The sequence below is a fragment of the Quercus suber genome, unplaced genomic scaffold (genome assembly GCF_002906115.3).
Source record: "Quercus suber isolate HL8 unplaced genomic scaffold, Cork oak 2.0 scaffold_171, whole genome shotgun sequence".
Lineage (NCBI taxonomy): Eukaryota > Viridiplantae > Streptophyta > Magnoliopsida > Fagales > Fagaceae > Quercus > Quercus suber.
In genome coordinates, this window is record NW_027069631.1 from 270,013 (window position 1) to 289,030 (window position 19,018).

Here is a 19,018-nt window from a genome sequence, read left to right on the forward strand (position 1 = left end):
GCAAGTACAAAGATACGGTCAGGGGGTGATGTGCTGGACTTGGATCAGACGCTTCCTCCAAATAATTAGGAACTTTCATAGTCATAGTCGTATTCTTAGTTATCCCTCCATAACTAAAGTAATATGGAAATGAGAGTTTAAAATGTTGTCTGGCGTTGCCGTTATGACTTTCGTGATTTTGGGGCTGTGAAAGTGTGAGCCTCTTTCCCCTTTTCATTTTTTTTATTTTTTTATTTTTTTTAAAAAGTGTTTGAATATCGTTTATTTTGTTAAAATTAAAAAAATATTGTTAAAAGTACTATATATAAAAGTAAAAGTTAATTGAAATAATACAATAAGTCTATAAATAGTACAAAAAAGTACAATAAATCTCATAAATAATAACAAAAATAAGTTAAATAATAAAATAATTTTAATTTTTCATACTTATCCTAACGAATACTTAATTTTTTTTCGTGTCAGCATTTTCTTAGCCAGCAAGAAAACTAGTGTGGGCACAGCAGTAATGAACTTTCATAATCACAGTCATATCAGACCCTTCGTTTTGTCAATGAAATCATTAAAGTAAGCTATCCCTCCATAAATGATTTATTTCTTTTTCGAGGAGTTAAAAATGAATACTTAGCTATTAACTCTCACACACAAGGGAGTGGGGGAAAGGGGATTTTATTAAAAAATAACTAAATCCTTCAAATTATTTTATTAGTAAGGTAAAGTTTGAAACATATTTGGTTTATAATAATTTGAGGGTGAGACATTCGATTTTGCCTTGCGAAAATACACTTGGTTACACTCGAATTCAAACTTGAGTTTAAGACACTCGATTTCCAAGTGCATTTTCGCAGGATGAAATTGAGTGTCTCACAATCAAATTGTTATAAACCAAATATGTTTCAAACCTTGCCTAACTAATGATATTGTTTAGGTTTTATAGTTATTTTCTAAAAAAATCCGAGGAAAGGTATAATAAGACTTACAATACTAGCACTTCTCAAGAGCCTAATGTTATGTAGCTTATTTGTACAAGTATTATATAAGCAATATTTATAGTCGGTTGTGTGATTCATTCAAATTAGTTAGATTAGATTTGGAATATGTAAATGTAATGACAGATTCAATTTTACTTGCTTTTAGTTTTATTGATAATAAATTATATGAAGCTAGTGGTTTTTTTTAGTTGGAAGTCAGTCTTGTATAAATTCAAATGTGGACGATAAATAAAGATTAATCTTGATTTTTCAAATTACAAATGTTTAGTCAATCTAACTTGGAGATTTAGATTTTTCTTTAAGAAAGCCTTACCTTTTTTTTTTTCCCCTCTTAACTAAAACAGAAAAAACAAAAAAATTGTCCAAACTTTTTTTTAAACATAACACTGACAAATCAATACATTACTCTTTGCATTAAGTCATCTCATAAGACCTTTACTTTGAAACACCCATAGAGCTTAGGTTGGGGTAGGAGCTTCTCTATTTATTAAATTTTCTTCTTAGAAAAAGATACTATGACCTTTTATGCCAATAAGAAGTTACTTATGACTTTTTAGATCCATTACTACCTCTTGATTTTTTTGCCTCCTCTTTCAAATCTGTTTGTTTTGGAATGAATAACCACAAGGTGCAAACATGATTTTTACTTAGCCGTTTGCAAATATCGGGAGTGTTAATACTCTAACATGCATATATGGTACAATATGTTACTACTTCCACCTGATATGTTTAGATAACAACTTGTATTTGAGTTTCGCGACTTGTTACTCTTAAGAAATTGAATTTGTACATGAAACTTGGAAGTTGGAAGCGCGTGTTTTATAGTAGATGTACGTGTAACCGTACGTGTAGTTTCTAAGAATAATAATATATAGTTTAAAAGAACTAGATTAATCCAAAGAATGATATAGGATGATATTTAAAAATAAATAATAAAAAAAGATGAAGAAAAATCCAAAGGATGATATATAAGAAATATATAGTGAATGAGAATTCAAGAAAGATTAAATGAAACACCACGTACATCCTCAATCCTCATAATATTCAAAACTGATATGTGAAGTCGGCGAGCTCTTTCTGTGTTGACCACGAAGATTCAGAAACTGATCACATGGAATAAATTTTTATAGATCTTTTGAAATAGCAGCAGTCAGCAAAAAAACAAAAGTGCAAACACGTTTTCTAACCCAACATGTCTTTATGGTTTTTTTAAGTACAGCCATTATCAGTTATTCCATTCTCCTTAAAATTTTCTGTTCTTTTGTTACTTGGAGAAGTCTTAACTCTTATCTAATTTTCCTTTATTCTAGAATTTTTTACAAATGTTAGGCTTAGGGTTTCCAACCCTTAGAGCATTCCCCCATCCGGGAATACAAAAAATACGCAATTTGCATTCTCAAAACACCACTTTATTACTATCCGGGTAGTTGGTTTAGTGTTCATGGACTCCAGTGGTGGCTCTATTTTTTTTTAAGGTGGTCACTAAAAAATTTTAATTATAAAAAATATAATAAAGTGATAACTTGAATATATCAACGTCACAAAAAAAAAAAAGCATAAATACACGAAGTATTAAATTTCTTTTTACCAACAAAGAGAAAATAAAAATGACAAATAACAGATAAAGTAGGAACTGATAATGCTTTAATGAGGGTAATAAATTAAGTGAAAATTTTTAATGGAGAGAGAGAGAGAGAGAGAGAGAGAGAGAGAGAGAGAGAGAGAGAGAGAATATTTGCTACAACTACAAGTTGAGTCGCTAAGGAGTAAGGAGAGCAAAATTGTTACAATTCAAAAAGCCCAAAAAAGTAGAACTGTTGTCACCATTAAGGAAAACTCACAACCACAATATTTTTCTTTGTACAATTTTTTAAGGAAAAATGAAATTATGAACTATTTTTATTGAATAGATTAAATGAGTTACAAATTTAAATGATTAGCAATTTTTATCTTTTCGTTTTATAATTGGCTTTTTGTTGAATAATTTGTTCACTTGTTTTTGTTTGATCTTGTCTTGTTTTTGTTTGGTTTATGTTTGTTGTTATTTGGGCTAATATTTATTGTTGTTATTTAAGCCTTTTAAAAAAGGAATTAAGGATTATGTTTGGGAGGCAAAATTAATTTTAGATTGATACGCCCACAACATTTTTACAATAAATCTTATGCAAAAAGCTATTATTGGTAGATAAAAAAATAATATCAGTATTATGACCAAATTAGAATCAATAACAATTTACTATATTGGATTTATTATGAAATTATTGTGAAAAATGTTGTGAATGTAACATTACTTTTATTTTTGTTGATCTAAATTTTTGTAATTCTCAAGTCAGGGTATTCAATATTTTTATTAAGGTGGTCACAATAAGTTAGTTTAGCATATAATTATTTTCAGGCAAGTGTATATAGACATTTTTTTGCAAGTTAGGGTGGTCCTGTGACCACCCTGGCTTGCATGTGGAGCCGTCAATGATGGACCCACTCTTAAGGGTTTGAGATGTGGAGGTGTCAGGTTTGAATCCCGCAATGGGAAGCGCTTGGTAAATAACTCCCTGCTCACTAACATCCTCGATGGGATTAGGTGCATAACTATGGCTCATTTGGATTCCCTGCTTCTGCAGGCCCAGACCCAGTAGGTAGAGTATCATTATGGTCATGCCTAGGTAGAAAACGTCAACTTAGGTCGCCCCCCTCTACCCATTTTTTGTTCATAAAAAAACACTACTTTATTTATTTTACATTCATACTTAACAATACACCATACATCTCATTCTTTATTTTACACCAACAGTCCAACACCATGATAGCGGCCAAACGGCCCAACCTTAGCCAAAAGTACACCTAGCTATTGCCACCAAAACCTAACCTTAAAAATCAATAACAACCACAACTAACACCAATCAAACTCAGCCACATAAACCACAAAAACCCAAAACCAAACTCAGCCATTGCCACAAAACCCCAAACCAAACCCACTAGCAGTAGCACCAACGACCCTCTATAGCCATGATGACACCACAACCAATCTACGACTACTACAACAACCCAAAATCTCAAATCAGCCACTACCAAAACCCAAATCACAACCCAACAACCTAAATCGCAACCCACATGTCACGCTCCTTAGCCATCATGCTTCTCCTCAAAACCTAAACCCAAAGCAGTCGTGATCCTCCTCTACAAATCAAAACCCAAACCTATACAACCACTCCCATGCTTCTCTACTGTCACCACCATGACCTAAAGTTATTTCTCAGCCTAAACCATAGAGAGAGAGAGAGAGAGAGAGAGAGAGAGAGAGAGAGAGAGAGAGAGAGAGAGAGAGAGAATGTGTGTGTGTGTGTGAGAGAGAGAGAGAGAGAGAGAGAGAGAGGAGAGCACGAGAGAGAAATAAAATAAAATAAGAATAATATTTCAATCCTACTACTAGCAATATGCAAAAAAAATTGCATATTGCATTCCTATATGTGGGGTAATTTGGGGTTTTTGGGTTTTAAGAATGCGTTTTGCATATCCATTCATGCTCTTAAAAAAGAGAAATGTTTAGACTCATTCAATAGTTCACTATTAATTAAAATTTTAGTCTTTCCTTTCATTTTAAAAAAAAAAATTTGTGGGTCCAAATCTCTATCTTATGGATTTCTTATTTCTAATTTGAGGATTCAAGGAGTTTAAGGTTTAGTCATGCTAATGCTTCATTTGTTATCATGTTGTAAAACACCATATGTTGTAACCAGTAACAAAATTTCAAGGTTGAGAGTGAAATGTCATTTCACACACCCAATTAAAAATTTTGATCAAGTCATATAAGAATGATTTTTATAGTCGCATCATAATGGACCATTATGAAATTTAGTGACAAAATAATCTTTTTCTAGGTGAAAATTAGAGTTTTAATCAAGTCATGTGAAAGAATGATTTTCATTGGTTGATCAAGTGATGTGAAAAATGATCTTCTATTCTACTCAAGTTTTATCACATAACTTGAGCGTACAAAACAAACTTGAAAAAAAATGCAAGATTGCCACAGTGAGCTTTGCAAAACCCAATTTTGCCACAATGGAATCTTCCAAAGTACTTGTTAAAAGAAAACTCAAATACCTTTGAAAACTTGTCATTTAGTTTCATTGGCCATGACAGGAGGAGGAAGAGAAGCTCAAACCCAAACCCTTATCTCTCACTCGTGTGTTTTCTCTTTGTTTGAGAGTTTATGAGGGAATGAAATAGAAATGAAAGTCCATTTTCTCCATTAAAATTTCCAAACAAGAGAACGGAAGAATATTATAAAATTATTATTTTCATTCATTTTTATTGCATTTTATTTCCTCCTTACAAGCAAAGGCTTACGTGGGACTTTATTTTTTTATGTATGCGTGTATATGTGATCCAAATGCTAGCAACTTAGTTTACAAAAGCCTTGAGAAATTGGGCCAAAAACTAAGTTAATAAGCTAACCCCTTATGGCCTAGACCATGCAAGGCCCACAAGAAGCCTATATTTTGTGTCCTCGTGGAGATTAGAAAATTAGGCTTAAATGTTTAATACAACTTACCAAGAAAAAAAATATATAAAATCACTGCCTTAATGCAATATGGCGTAATCATTTCCATGGCTAATATTTAGTTTAAAAGTGGGTGTGGTGGATTTCCATTAACACTTACTTTTCTGTTCTTCTAGTGGGAAAAGGATGATGGAGGGTCCAACTGTTAAACTTTTGAACCGGTGGACAGGTAGAGAGTTCCAAAGAAAAATGCGCAGCTATGATGAAGTTAGCCTTAAAAGTATATCTGCTTCTAGCCACCCTGCACCTAAAATAAACGTTAACACCAAGAAATCTTGAAGAGACACACCTGTCCTTGGGCTTATCAAAACCATTATTCCATACCCATGGTTATTTGGACCAGTCTGCTATGAAGAGCTGATGCTGTCCAATCTTCGTTCTACATGTGGCTAAGGCAAAAATAAAACAATAGAGATCTTTTAAGCTGAAATTAAACAATCATCTAAATAAAAGATCTTTTTGATCATCTGTGTCGGTCTTGGGCAGCCATGTAGGTCCTTTCCCTAAAGTACGAACATTTAGATTGAAATATGGAGGTATTTTGTTAATAGATGCACCTTTTTCTATGGTACTTCCCACATGTCCTTGAACAACATAAGACCTTCATGAACCTACTTGTTTGCTTTGAAAATGGAAAATGGATCCAACTTGTTTTTAGTACTGATGAAGAGTGCGTATAAAAAACACAACACCAAGCCTTTTTATGTACCCTACAAACTCCCAACACATCAGAACACCTATATTTGTCTGCGTACTGCATGTAAAAAAAGGGTTGCTTTAGTAGGCTAGATTAGACTGGCCTAAATATTCTACCAGGTTGCCTGGCCTTTAAATAGTAGTTAAAAAAATTTAGCAAAACATAATCATATGGGCAGGCCAATGATAGGCTACACAAGGCACCTTGAGTAGCTAACAATTTAGTTATCAATTTCCAAATTGATACCATAAAATTCATGATCATAGAATGTCCATGTCAGATAAAGAAAATTGAATTGGATGTAGACGTTCCACTACTTTTAGAGGCATATATATTTGGCTGACAAATGACCCAACGAGGCTTATGCTTTAAGCAATAAGTGTGAAGTAGCCGTTTTAATTAAGTATCAACACTCTGGCAGTCACAGAGAAATGAAGCTGTCCTCAAATGTTTATTGCTATATGCATGTGACTATCATGATCGTCATGGTATGCAGTTCTTAGACACTGCTACTGAAAGACACCAGCCCTTATAGTTGATTCTCCTAAGTTTCGTTCTTTTTGCTTCATTATATTGCAGGAGTTGGCAAAATAGACATGGGCAATGAGATGGGCAACAATAACGCATCTGGTCTCAAAGGTAAGGCAATTCATCAGGTCACTGATATTTTTTTTAGTTCTGACTTTGCCGAAATAAGTGTTCTTCTAGGCTGTTTATAATAGTTGTTTGTACAAATGCAGAAGAGGATAACACAAATGCTATAGATTCCAAAAACGTGTTTCAAGAAGCTGCTGATGCAGATGATGTCAAAGAAGGAGATGAAACAGTTCCAACGAATGAAGCAGAAGATTTTCATGAAAAAGTTACAGGGTTAGCTTCTAATGACTCAACAGGAGCAAAAGATACTCACACTGCAAAAGAGACATCAGGTGGAAGAGGTTGGTAATTTGCTTTTAGCCAGTACTTACATTCATCAACCTTTACCAGTTGATCAACTGATAATTCCATATACTTTAACTTTATTCCCTTGCTCCAATAGAGCAAGAAGAAAATGAAGTTCTTTTTCCCACTGAATCTCCAAAAGCAGTAGTGAAAGCAATTGAAGCAAGTAATGAAGAAAATCATGAAGTCCAACCATCTTCTTTGCAGAAAGGTTCAGATGTTCATGAGAAGACAATTGAATCAAATTTTCAAGAGAACCTATTGGTAAGAAGTGATCATCAGCTTCAGAAGCAAGATTCCATAAATGAAGGTTAGCATACCCAGTCTAATTATTTTAAATAAAGTTGTTTTTAATCCGTAGTCTTCAATTTTGGCCTTTTGTTTTTATAGAGCAAGAGGAAAATGAGGTCCATTCTCCCGCTGAATCTTTAAAAGCGGTAGTTAAATCAGTTGGAGCAAGTGATGAAGACAATGAAATCAAAACAGCTTTTTCACCAAAAGATTTAGAAGTTCATGAGAAGCCAATAGATTTAAATTTGAAGGAGAATCTATTGGGAACAAATGATAATCAGCTTGAGAAGCAGCCTTCCATCAGTGAAGGTTAGCACACTCAGTCTAATAATTTTGATGTGACCTTATTCCAATTATTAATGGTATAGTTTGAATTTATTGCTTCTTTTATTTTAAATTAGTACAAGTAAGGAATAATGTAATTGTAAACATAAAAACTGAGTACAGCCCAACCTAAACCTTAGTGTTTGTTTGCTACAAACTGCTGCAGATGAAGACGAAGATTCAACTCTTAATACTATATCTACACCACATGATCCAGAACCTCAACAATCTTTACATTTAAAGTCTAATCAACTTGCATTAGATAAAGTTAATGCTGACCAATCTGAAGAAGATGGCTGTAGATTGCTGCACAAAAGTGAGGATATTCTAGGATCAAGTTTTATATGTGCTAATAAGAATAGTCGCCCCTTGGGTCCTAATTTGTCAAACAATCTGGGTGACAATCCCAATGTGAAAAAGATGGGTGACTCATTAGTAAAAGAAGCACCGTACCAAGAAGATAAGATGTCATTCAAAGAGAAAATTGAGATTATAAAGGGAGATGAGATAGGGATTGGTTTGAGCAATCTGCCAACAATAACATCAGACACTCCGAGCATTGTTTTGAACAAATACAATGGGGAGTTATCTACTGTAGCCAATTCAATTAGGAATGATTCCTTGAATTTACAAGTTGAAGCTGTTCTGCTGGATAGGCCATTAAACTCCCATCAAGAAGTTTCTGAACCTGAGGACAAGTGCATGGTTCTTACTGAAGAAACAAAAATAGCAGGAAGTGGATCAGACATTGAAGAGAGGCCACATCAGTACAACCCAACTCTGTTCTGTGAAGAGCCAATGGAAAAACAAAATACTGATGAGGCAAATGAATCCCAAAGGGAATTCAGGAAGCTTGGGTCTGAAAATGAGGACAAGCTTGTTTGCAACCAGAATAAGAATTCTGATGGAAGCTGCAAGGACTCAGAAGGAGAGCTTTCGGTGGTTGCTGATCATGGATTGCTTACTGTTCCAGTAGGGTTGACTGTCACAGGACACAGATGTGAAGAGGAGCAACAAGAACAGAAGAAAATTTTGGAAGAAATAGAGGACAAAGCAGAAGCTTCATATGCCACAGGAAATGATACAGAAGGAAGTGAAACCCCAAGAAAATGTAGGTCTCAACTACTTCCAATTGAACAGGCAGAAGCTTTGCTCTCACAGTCTCCTGCTTCTATAGTCCAGTCTGAAGTTCACAACCAGGCCACTACAATAGCAGCTGAGACTATAATTCGAAGCAGCAGCACTGAGCCAATCCCTGAGCTGAAGCAAGAAAGCTGTGATGAGTTCTCTGTTGTGAAAGCTTCCACTTTCAATTCCACAAGCTTGAACATAGAAAATTTAATCTCTATAGTTGAGTTGACGGTAACAGAAACTAAAACTTCAGCTAGTCATTCCAGTGTAGAAGGTATCAAAGGTGAAGCATCTGCATTTATAAATGGAAGTACTGAAGCACAAGAAAGTATGGGAAGGCTTAGCTCTGAGTCCAGTTCTGATAGCATGAACACTCATGTTCATATGCGAAAATCACCAAGCTTTGATCTTGATCTTCGAATTGAAGCTAGAGGCGAAGAGTCAGATCAAATGCCACTACTGTTTCAGGATAAGGCTACAATGGAGAGCACATCAGGCCAGACTGAAGTTAGTCTTGGAAACCCGGTTGCACATGTTGGGTACAAGTACAACCAACACATGTTACAGTATCAAGCAATGCCTGTGGAAGAGAAAGTTATCACATTGGAAAGATGTGATTCTGAGAAATCAAAAACTCCATTCCTAGGCTTCTTGAAGGAAGAGGAAGAAGCTCAATTTGTAGTCACACCACAGAAACAAGAAAACCATGCTGTTTCCAAAAAGGCAACTAGAGAATTGTGTAACTTGTCTACTGAAGAAGCTGCATCAACTGCACCAAAAGGTAAAGAGAAGCGCAAGCACAGGTCTTCCTTCTTTGGCAACTGCATGTGCTGTGCAACAGTGATTAATTAAAAAAAAAAAGTAATCACTTTCGAGTTTCACTTTGATTTGTTTTGGTTGGGTTTTCTTTCTGATTCAAGTTTTTGGAATATGGAGTTTTGATCAGGAGACACAGTTGGTTTATTGGTATATTGAGATAAACCAGCGAAGAGTAGCATCTCTTTTCCCTCATCTATAGTAACTGTACAATTTCTCGTCGCTGTATTATCATATAAGGGGCCCTTGGGTGTAATTCATTTCCTTTTTTTCTTTTTTCTTTTTTGTTGTGTTGAGAAGAGAGTTTGTATGGGTTGAGCAATAAATGGTAAGTTCGGCAGTTTTGCTGCCTTCGATTCTTATTTTCTTATCTTCCTTTGGAGTTCACTTTTATTTACAGCTCAATGATATTGAAACTCTTGAAAAACTTTTGAGCTACAAAACTCTTGAAAAATTCATTAAAGTCATTACTTATTGATAAAGAAAAAAAAAAAAAAAAAACTTATAGAGTGAAGTGTGAACATCATATGCTTTTAAAAAATTGATCTTTATTATTAAGCAAAAACACTAAGTGATTTTTGGTATATACAAAATTTGAACTCAAATCTTTTATTGAACGACAAAGAAAATTACTAATTAAGTTGATTGATTTTTTTTCTTTTTTTTGAGGAAAAATTAATACTTATTAGAATTTTTTAAACAAACTTATAATATATTACATTGCTAGAGTACCACTATAAAAAGGTCTAACCTTTATAATAATAGCTTGGAGTTATAAAGACTGAAACTCTAGCACACTGTTGAGGGCGAAAAAGTTTCCTTTCCGACAAATAAGATTTATAATGGGTTGGAGGTCTAAACCGAAACTCGACAATGGGCTTGATGCACGGCCCAAAGGCTATCGGCAAAGGTCCAAAGAATTCACTGCATTTTATGCCTTGGGCTTAGGTTAAGACTGACAAGAATGGCCCATAAACAATCCTTACAGCAGACACATTAGCATGGTTAAAAAAAAGCATATTGTAAGAAATGGCCTAGCAGTAAAACATTTCTGCAAAATATAGCCCAGCGGTAAAATGTTTCTGCAGAAAACGGCCCAGCGGTAAAATACTTCTACAGAAAGTGGCCCATTGGTAAAATACTTCTGCAAAAAGTGGCCCAACAGTAAAATAATATAAAACAGAATAAACTTCCAGCTATTAGCTACTTCAGACTCATCATTCGTTAGCTCTAGAGAAGATTCTTCTAGTACAACAATATGAGAAAAAAAATTCTATAGTAATAGTTACATCATAACCATTAATAGCAAATGAATAAGTAAATATTATGGGTTCTATAATAACAAATAATGAAGAAAAACTTAGTGTGAAATGAAGGGAGAGAAAGAGATCTCAGCTAGCGCAGCAAGATCATTATGGTGCCAAGACATGCTCATGAATATAGTGAGTAATGAGGGATATTTCAGATAGTATGAGTAGTGAGAGTCATTTGTGAGCAGTTTGAGTAATGAGTGGGAGTGTATAGTAAGACTATTGGGACTTTCTGTTGGGGGTAGCTAAATATTTTTTAGTAGAGCTATGACGAGTGTTTTAGGTCAAGAGCTGGGGAACTTCGTTTCTAAGCTTGAAACTAAGAACTCAATGACTTTTTAGAGCTTAGAGAAGGCTTTTTGCGGAGAGGTTAAGGAAAAATCTTGGTGTGTAGCTTAGTGAGTTGGTTGTTGAAGCATTAAAGGAGAATCCCATTTATAGTTGGGTGTAAGGGGTAATTAGCAAATAATTTTTGCTAAATCTTTCTCAATCTTTAGAAAATCCTTAGAGAATCGTTCTTAGGATTTTAGCTAAGAGTAATAAGCTCAACTTTTAGAAAGTTCTTGCTGTTTTGGGTAATAACAGCTGGATTTCTGGCTTAGCATTGAATGCTGAGTAACCTTGGCTGATGGGATTAGAGCATGCTTTAGGCTAATAATCTTGGTTATGCTGCAACTAGAATCAAAGCTCCCTAGGACAGGTTGTGTCACCCCAAGCCAGATGTTAATCTTGGAACCCTTGCTGGGAACTCTGCTGGGATCCCCTTGGTGCCCTTCAAACCACATTTCCCTAAGTTTTCCCATTTGGGATTCATGTGCTTGGTTCATGAACCGGAGAATACACATTTTTAGTATGAAAATGAGCTAATTTCATGTTGTTTTAGGAGATTCAGTGGTTTGGTCATGGTTACTCTTGATATTTAACTGGCTGGGTTGGAGAAGAAAGAAGGGATCGCTGGCTGAAGTTTCCCAGCTTTCTGTCACATCAATTTCAGCTTTATGTCATATGAGTAATGATGGGATTTTAGCTTGTCAAGGAAGGATTCATCCCCTGGTGGACACGTGTCCGTTTTCTGATCTAATTGGACAAGTTGGGACCTGATGGGAAGGGGTTCCAGCTGTTTAATTGTTGCTAAAATTTGGCTGACCAGTTCACGTGTTTTCCAATTGCTGGGATTTGTGTGTGGGCTAGCTTGACCCAACTGGGCTTTGTAGATAAGTTTCCTTGGGCTTGGTTAATCCTATAAAATGAGTAGTTTTGCCATGGGTGATATTCATGGGCTTTGTAGTTAGTTGATTATGGAAAGAATAGACATAGTTTCCATAAATTTTGTGAAAGCAATATTTTTTTAGAGATGAGTAATTTATATTTCCTATGAGTGAGGGATTTAGTATATATAAAAAAAAAATGTCAAAATAGTATTTGATTTTGTAAATATGTGTCAAAATAGCATTTGGGTTTTATGAAATATTTGCCAAAATAATATTTGGGTTTTATGAAATAGTGTAAAGATGGTTGCCAAATTAGTATTTGGGTTTTGTAAAAATAGTGCCAAATTAGTATTTGGGCTTTGTAAAATGATTTGAGATTTTGTAAAAAATATTGTTGTGTAGCAACAGACTTAGTAGAAGTGTCGTATTGTAATGGGCTTTGTAAATGGGGTCGCATCATAGCTGGCTTTGAAGTTGCCACATCGTAGTGGGTTTTGAATTTGCCACGTCGTAGTTGGTTTTGAATTTGCCGCGTCGTAGTGGGCATTGAAGTTGCCGCATCGTAGTGGGTTTTGAATTTGTCACATCGTAGTGGGTTTTGAATTAGTGGGCTTTGAGTTTGCCACATCGTAGTAGGCTTTGAGTTAATTTGCCACATCGTAATGGGTTTTAAATTTGCCATATCGTAGTGGACTTTGAAGTTGCCACATCGTAGTGGGTTATGAATTTGCCACGTCATAGTGGGCTTAGAAAGATGCCGCATCATAGTGGGTTTAGTAAAGGTGCCATGTAGTAATGGGTTTTGTAAGGTGCCACATCGTAGCAGGCTTAGTAAAAGTGTTGTGTTGTAACAAGCTTTGTAAGGAGGTTTTGATGGGCTTTCGGGCTTTGCCCACAAGTTAGACGATTTTGGGCTTCTTGTGGAGATAGTATAATTTTGTGGCCCAATTTTGATAGCAATATGGTGAGTATTATTTGTGAAAAATCTAAGTTGGATAATATGTGAGATATATGGGTAATGTTTGTGAGAGGGCTTAAGGCAATTTATGGGCTTGTGTACGGAGTATTTGTGAAGGCCCAATAATGTGGAGAATATTTGGGTGACATATATGGGGAATATTTATGTGAGCTTAATATATGAATGTTTAAATTTTTTTTTTTTAATGATTATTGACACATCATTTTGTAAGCTCTATAATCTATATAATAAAATTTGTAATATCCCTAAAAACAAATTGTGAGAGAGAGAGAATGACATGCTAACATGATCTCTTTTTTTTTTTTAGAAAGAACATGATCTCTTTTAATCTTTAATAAATGTCTCATACCTCTAGATTGATGTCTTGATATTTGAAAATCTTGCTATTAATTACACTGTCCATATACATGCATTCCCTCAAAGACAAATTTAATAGCGTTGCAGGCGTGTACATCAGAAACATGAGTGTATATACCTCCATGGTTTCTTATGCAACATATCAAGAAGAATACCAATAGTTCAACGCGGTTTTGTGCGGACTTGCAAAATTGGATTAGGAAAGGTCGTTGCCCTTGCAAAAATGAATATGACATTGACGGGTCCTTGTTTGCCTTCACCTTTACAAACATAAAATTTGGAAATTTTTTTTTTTTTTTAGAAAGAACATGATCTCTTTTGATCTCTTTAATAAATGTCTCATACCTCTAGATTGATGTCTTGATATTTGAAAATCTTGCTATTAATTACACTGTCCATATACATGCATTCCCTCAAAGACAAATTTAATAGCGTTGCAGGCGTGTACATCAGAAACATGAGTGTATATACCTCCATGGTTTCTTATGCAACATATCAAGAAGAATACCAATAGTTCAACGCGGTTTTGTGCGGACTTGCAAAATTGGATTAGGAAAGGTCGTTGCCCTTGCAAAAATGAATATGACATTGACGGGTCCTTGTTTGCCTTCACCTTTACAAACATAAAATTTGGAACAGAAAGAGTAAGAGAGTAGGATATCTCTTAGCCCCCGAAGAAAAATATATAGAGAGAGAGAGTAGGCTATCACCAAAAACATATAATAAAAATCTCAAAAAGTTAATATGAAAGGGACAGCTGAATCACTCTAGGCTCTCCAACAAAAGAGAGTATATAAACTATACAAAATTAACACATGCATTTCACAACCATTGATGTCCTCAGTCAAAGTCAAAGCTTAGAACCAAAAGTTGGAGAAATTTCACATCATCATATGTTCTATGAGTTGTAGGATAAGGAAGTTACTTTGAAAAATTAATTCATATTTATTCTAATTTGAAGCACAAAACAAAATATAAAACTAGAAAGAATACAATTTAGATTTGAACAAATCAAAGGGTGAGTACAAAGTGATTCTAATTTTTGGTCGGCTACAACAATAATACTACAACAAATAGTCACACTTATTTCTAGCTGGCAAATGAGGTTGAGGGAATGAATGAATTTGAATTTAGAAATTTCTTCAATCTTATTGCTGAAATGTTTATCCAATGGTCATCATCATTTTGACAAATTCTTCATAGTTGACCTGTCCATCACCATCAAGGTCAGCCTCCCTGATCATCTGCTCCACCTCTTCATCCGTCAATTTTTCGCCTAGATTGATCATTACATGCCTCAGCTACACACAAACAAAGAGAATCACTTTGAGTTCTTTTTTAGAAGTTTCATGTCAAACATAGATGCATTTTCTAAAATAAAATTAAACATTGCTAATGTTCATTGCACGCAGAAACGTACAAGGTATTGTCATGTAGATGATACCCATATAAATTAATCCAAACTAGGTGAACATGTGAAATACTTATGCAAAACGTTTAATCTACTTTACACGATGGTTCAAGTAATATATTTTAATATTAACAATTTCACTATTAAGACATGATCATAAAACTATATCGTATCACAACTCTCCATGTTGGTGATCCCAGCAATGTCTGAAATCTAATACTGTAGTAGAATTTAATTAAAACTTCACTAATTTCCCCATGAAAGAACATTTCTTTTTCGTTGATATTGTTGGAGAATTCTGTTGGAAATGCAAGCTTCTAATGGCAACATCTTGGCCCCAATTGTATTGTGCATGTTAGAAATTCTTAATTTGACAAGGTCAATACAGGCAAAGAGCAAGAAACAAAAGTGTCATTTTAGAGGCAAAAAGGAGGCTTTCACTTTCACTTACATACATTTACGCATTCATATATTAACTAAAGAGTATTTAAGAGATAAAAATATACCTCAGTAGCTGATATATATCCGTTTTGGTCCTTGTCAAAGACTTTGAAAGCCTCTTTAAGCTCCTCCTCTGCATCAGTTTCCTACAAAAGAACACACAAATATCCAACCATAAGCACAGATAATGGTTCAATTATGTTTGGTTGTAAATTTGTTTAATTGTTGCTCTCTTTACTATTAGAATATTAAATTCATAGTTTCTTAACCGTTTAAATTTTTAGGATTAATAGTAATTTATCATTTACTACATAAGGAGAAGACAAACATGTAGAACAAAATAAAAGAATTGCCAATTTGGGATATTACTTCTTTTTCTTTGGTAGGATACATTGACATGTTTTTTGGTTAATGAGTGTAGTTTGGTATGTTTAAAAAGTAATTAACTTTAATTGGTTACCTTCATTTTCTTGGCCATTAAGCTCAAGAACTCTGTAAACTCTATAGTTCCGTTTCCATCAGCGTCAACTTCGCTTATCATGTCCTGAAGCTCCTCCTCCGTTGGATTTTGATCCAATGACCGGATAACAGTTGCCAATTCCTCAACAGTAATGCAACCTACACAATCAAGTATTTGAACACCATATAAATATGCTATTCCACTCATACATCTTCTTGAAAACATGTCTTATAGGTCTTTTTTATTGCTAAACAGAGAGATAACATGTTTTATAGATGTTGAAGCATAAGTGCATATAATAAATAAGGTAGAGCCACTAAACATAAGCATATATAAGAGGGAAATGCTCACCATCTCCATCTTTGTCAAACAGACAAAAGGCTTCTTTAAACTCAACAATCTGTTCTTCACTCAGTACATCTGCCATGGAGTTCGTTCTGAAACCTCAAGAACACCTTAAGAGTTATACACACACAGAGAGAGAGAGAGAGAGAGAGAGAGAGAGTATGTTGAGTAAAGCTCAATCTTTTTTTTTTTTTTTTGATAATCTGAGTATAGCTCAATCTTAGCTGGGCTTTATGTAGAACTTTAATGTGGTAAAGTATAGCACAACTTCTTTTCCCAAAATTAAAAAATTAAAGAGTCAAACTAAGCTTATGACTATAGTTTGGTGTTTGGCCTTATTATTAGAAAAGAATCGTATGACTCATTCTAATTTCTACATGGACTTTATTTTGGGAAGAAAAAAATAAAAAAGAAAAAAGAAAAGAAATAAATAGATTATTACAAGTATTAATTTAATTGAAAATTTATATATGCATTTTAGTAGAGTATTATTTGTAAGTAATATATAGTAGAAAAATGATATAAAAATAAGACAGCTGTAAGGGTTTGGTGTATAGGAGACAAAGGGGCATTCAAATTTCAAAGAGCAAGATGGAGTGAGAGAGAGGGTATGGGGAGTTGTGTACTTCGCTTTCCACATTTTCAACACCCAAAGAGCACGCTGCGTTGCTTGCACGAGATATATACTAATATAAACTGAACCAGACCTAGAACTAAATATTACATTTTATACATAACATTGCAAGCCACTGTCTACGCGCTTATTTATGTGACTAGAAGTCTGTTTGGGAAACAAATTATTTAATCTGAAATTTTTTTTATTAAAAATACCGTATATAAAACTAAAAACTAGCAAAAATAATACATTGAAACTTATGAATAGTATTAAAAAGTGTAATAGGACTTATGAATAGTATCAAAAATAAGTTAAATAGTAAAAAAAAAGCTATTTTTTTTTGCCAATGTTAAACACAACCTAAATGTGTCATACGTTTATATGCAAACTGCAATACTTTATGTTTTCATATTATCATATTATAAAAAGGGCAAAACTTAATTACAATACTTAGATGTTATTCCTTAAATTTTCTTTTTAAGATTCTGTCATATAAATTTTTTCTCATAAAATAGAAGTGTACTTTTTTAATTAAGTAACCACATCATTGAATCTTAAAAGAGGACTTAGGGTCTATTTGGATACCGCTTATTGCTGAAAATTAAAATTTATTGTTGAAAATACTATAGTAAAATAATTTTTAAATACGTGAATGGTGCTGTGGGACCCAATTTTAACTTAACAATTGTGAAATCCGTATTTATGAGTCTCGTGAACAGTGCACGAAACCCACATAAAAAAGCCAAATACAGGGAGTTTCATTTTTCAGTGCAATCGAAACTCAACTTTAAATACGCCACCTAAAATATTGTAATTAAGTTTTTTCCTTATAAAATTGTTAGGTACTACTTCTAACAATGCACTTGACAAAGGCTTATTGGTCCTTCTGTGTTCCAAGCCCATCACACGGTCCTTGATTGATACCACACATCCAATAAAAGCAAACCGTGTTTGGTTTGATACATAAATTAACTCTTTTTTTTTCTCATCTTATTTTAGATTAACAAGAGCGACAATCTTAGCTGGACATATTTGTTAAAAGGATTAAGATCAATCATATACTAATAGTAATTTTTAAGAGATCAATACGTTAAACCCAAAAAGGAAAAACAACATAAGAATTCCTAATCCTACCACTTGCAATTATAAGAGGGGTATAACAAAATGCAAGTAGACTCCTTGTCCTTGGTTGACAATCACAAATGGTCCAGACTCCAGAGAAAAATGAAATTAATGTGCTTGGCTGTCTACGCGGTTTCCTGTTCTGCTATTCAGCTCTAATATTACATTTTCACACCATCTCTCATTCAATGAAATAGTACGATTGTAAAGTACACTATAGTTTTTGGAGGGAGGGAGCAATTAATCTCGAAGATACAACAACTAGTATATTGACATAGTCAATTACCTCTTGATTATCTTTCTCTCACAAAGATCACTCGTTCCAGTCATGGTCCATGCATTGGAATTTCAAGTTCAACCTTCAAATGAAGACTGGGAATTAGAGGGATTGACTAGCTAAATTTTGAGTTTATTTGAGTCTCAACCAACCCAAGGCTTTTAGGTTTCTACTTTCTATCTGTAAGCTTCTCTACAATTACAAAGCTTGACAATTTAATAATGCACATAGTAATATTTTCTGGAAGGTCAAGCTAGGAAGAGCATGTATCCAATGTAAAAACCCACCACTCCTTCCAGAAAATTAATAATTTTGTCCCTACCATGTATAAGCAAATCAATAATTTGATCATAGCTTGTGATAATTTGATGAGATTTTAGGAACATTTTAAATGTCACCGATGTTATTGACTCTTTTCAAAAAATAATCTTTCACGTGGCAAAGTTGGCGTTTGTATCTAAGACCAAAAAAAAAAAAAATCAATTTCATTTCAAAGTTAGTACTTTGAATTCGTTGAAGATCAAGCTGCTACAAGGAAAAACACTTTCGGTAACATTTTGTGGCAGGATCCAACATATAATATAGTCTATGCTTTTGACCGTTCTGCTTGTATCGGCACACTAAGAGCGTAATGATCAGAAAAATAAGTGAAGTTTAAAAGTCATGATAGCAGTTGTAACTAGTTCCTTCATCCCTTTTTTTACGTGTTGATGTTCTATTCTATTTCTATATGACCGA

The 19,018-nt window shown here is 34.0% G+C and overlaps 2 protein-coding genes across 2 annotated transcripts; one reads left to right on the forward strand and one right to left on the reverse strand.

Annotated features, from left to right (window-relative positions):
• The first annotated feature begins 6,025 nt into the window (after positions 1–6,025).
• LOC111999078 (uncharacterized) lies at positions 6,026–10,113 on the forward strand. The gene is made up of 6 exons (XM_065778000.1): positions 6,026–6,086; positions 6,827–6,886; positions 6,988–7,185; positions 7,287–7,499; positions 7,580–7,789; positions 7,971–10,113. The coding sequence occupies exons 2-6, from the start codon at positions 6,844–6,846 to the stop codon at positions 9,785–9,787; spliced, it is 2,481 nt and encodes an 826-aa protein (XP_065634072.1). The 5' UTR covers positions 6,026–6,086; positions 6,827–6,843; the 3' UTR covers positions 9,788–10,113.
• Positions 10,114–14,583: 4,470 nt separating this feature from the next.
• Positions 14,584–16,478, reverse strand: LOC111999077 (calmodulin-like protein 11). The gene is made up of 4 exons (XM_065778001.1): positions 16,272–16,478; positions 15,921–16,078; positions 15,526–15,606; positions 14,584–14,909 (listed from the first exon to the last, which is right to left on the reverse strand). The coding sequence occupies exons 1-4, from the start codon at positions 16,345–16,347 to the stop codon at positions 14,772–14,774; spliced, it is 453 nt and encodes a 150-aa protein (XP_065634073.1). The 5' UTR covers positions 16,348–16,478; the 3' UTR covers positions 14,584–14,771.
• Positions 16,479–19,018: the final 2,540 nt, after the last annotated feature.

Bases quoted from the DNA above. Each gene is read 5' to 3' on its own strand.
- LOC111999078 (XM_065778000.1), top strand. From the start codon at position 6,844: ATGGGCAATGAGATGGGCAACAATAACGCATCTGGTCTCAAAG. The intron at 6,887-6,987 runs GTAAGGCAATTC...GTACAAATGCAG, and splicing joins TAACGCATCTGGTCTCAAAG to AAGAGGATAACACAAATGCT. The intron at 7,186-7,286 runs GTTGGTAATTTG...TTGCTCCAATAG, and splicing joins AGAGACATCAGGTGGAAGAG to AGCAAGAAGAAAATGAAGTT.
- LOC111999077 (XM_065778001.1), bottom strand. From the start codon at position 16,347: ATGGCAGATGTACTGAGTGAAGAACAGATTGTTGAGTTTAAAGAAGCC. The intron at 16,079-16,271 runs GTGAGCATTTCC...TTGATTGTGTAG, and splicing joins GTTTGACAAAGATGGAGATG to GTTGCATTACTGTTGAGGAA. The intron at 14,910-15,525 runs GTATATTTTTAT...GTTTGTGTGTAG, and splicing joins GATATATATCAGCTACTGAG to CTGAGGCATGTAATGATCAA.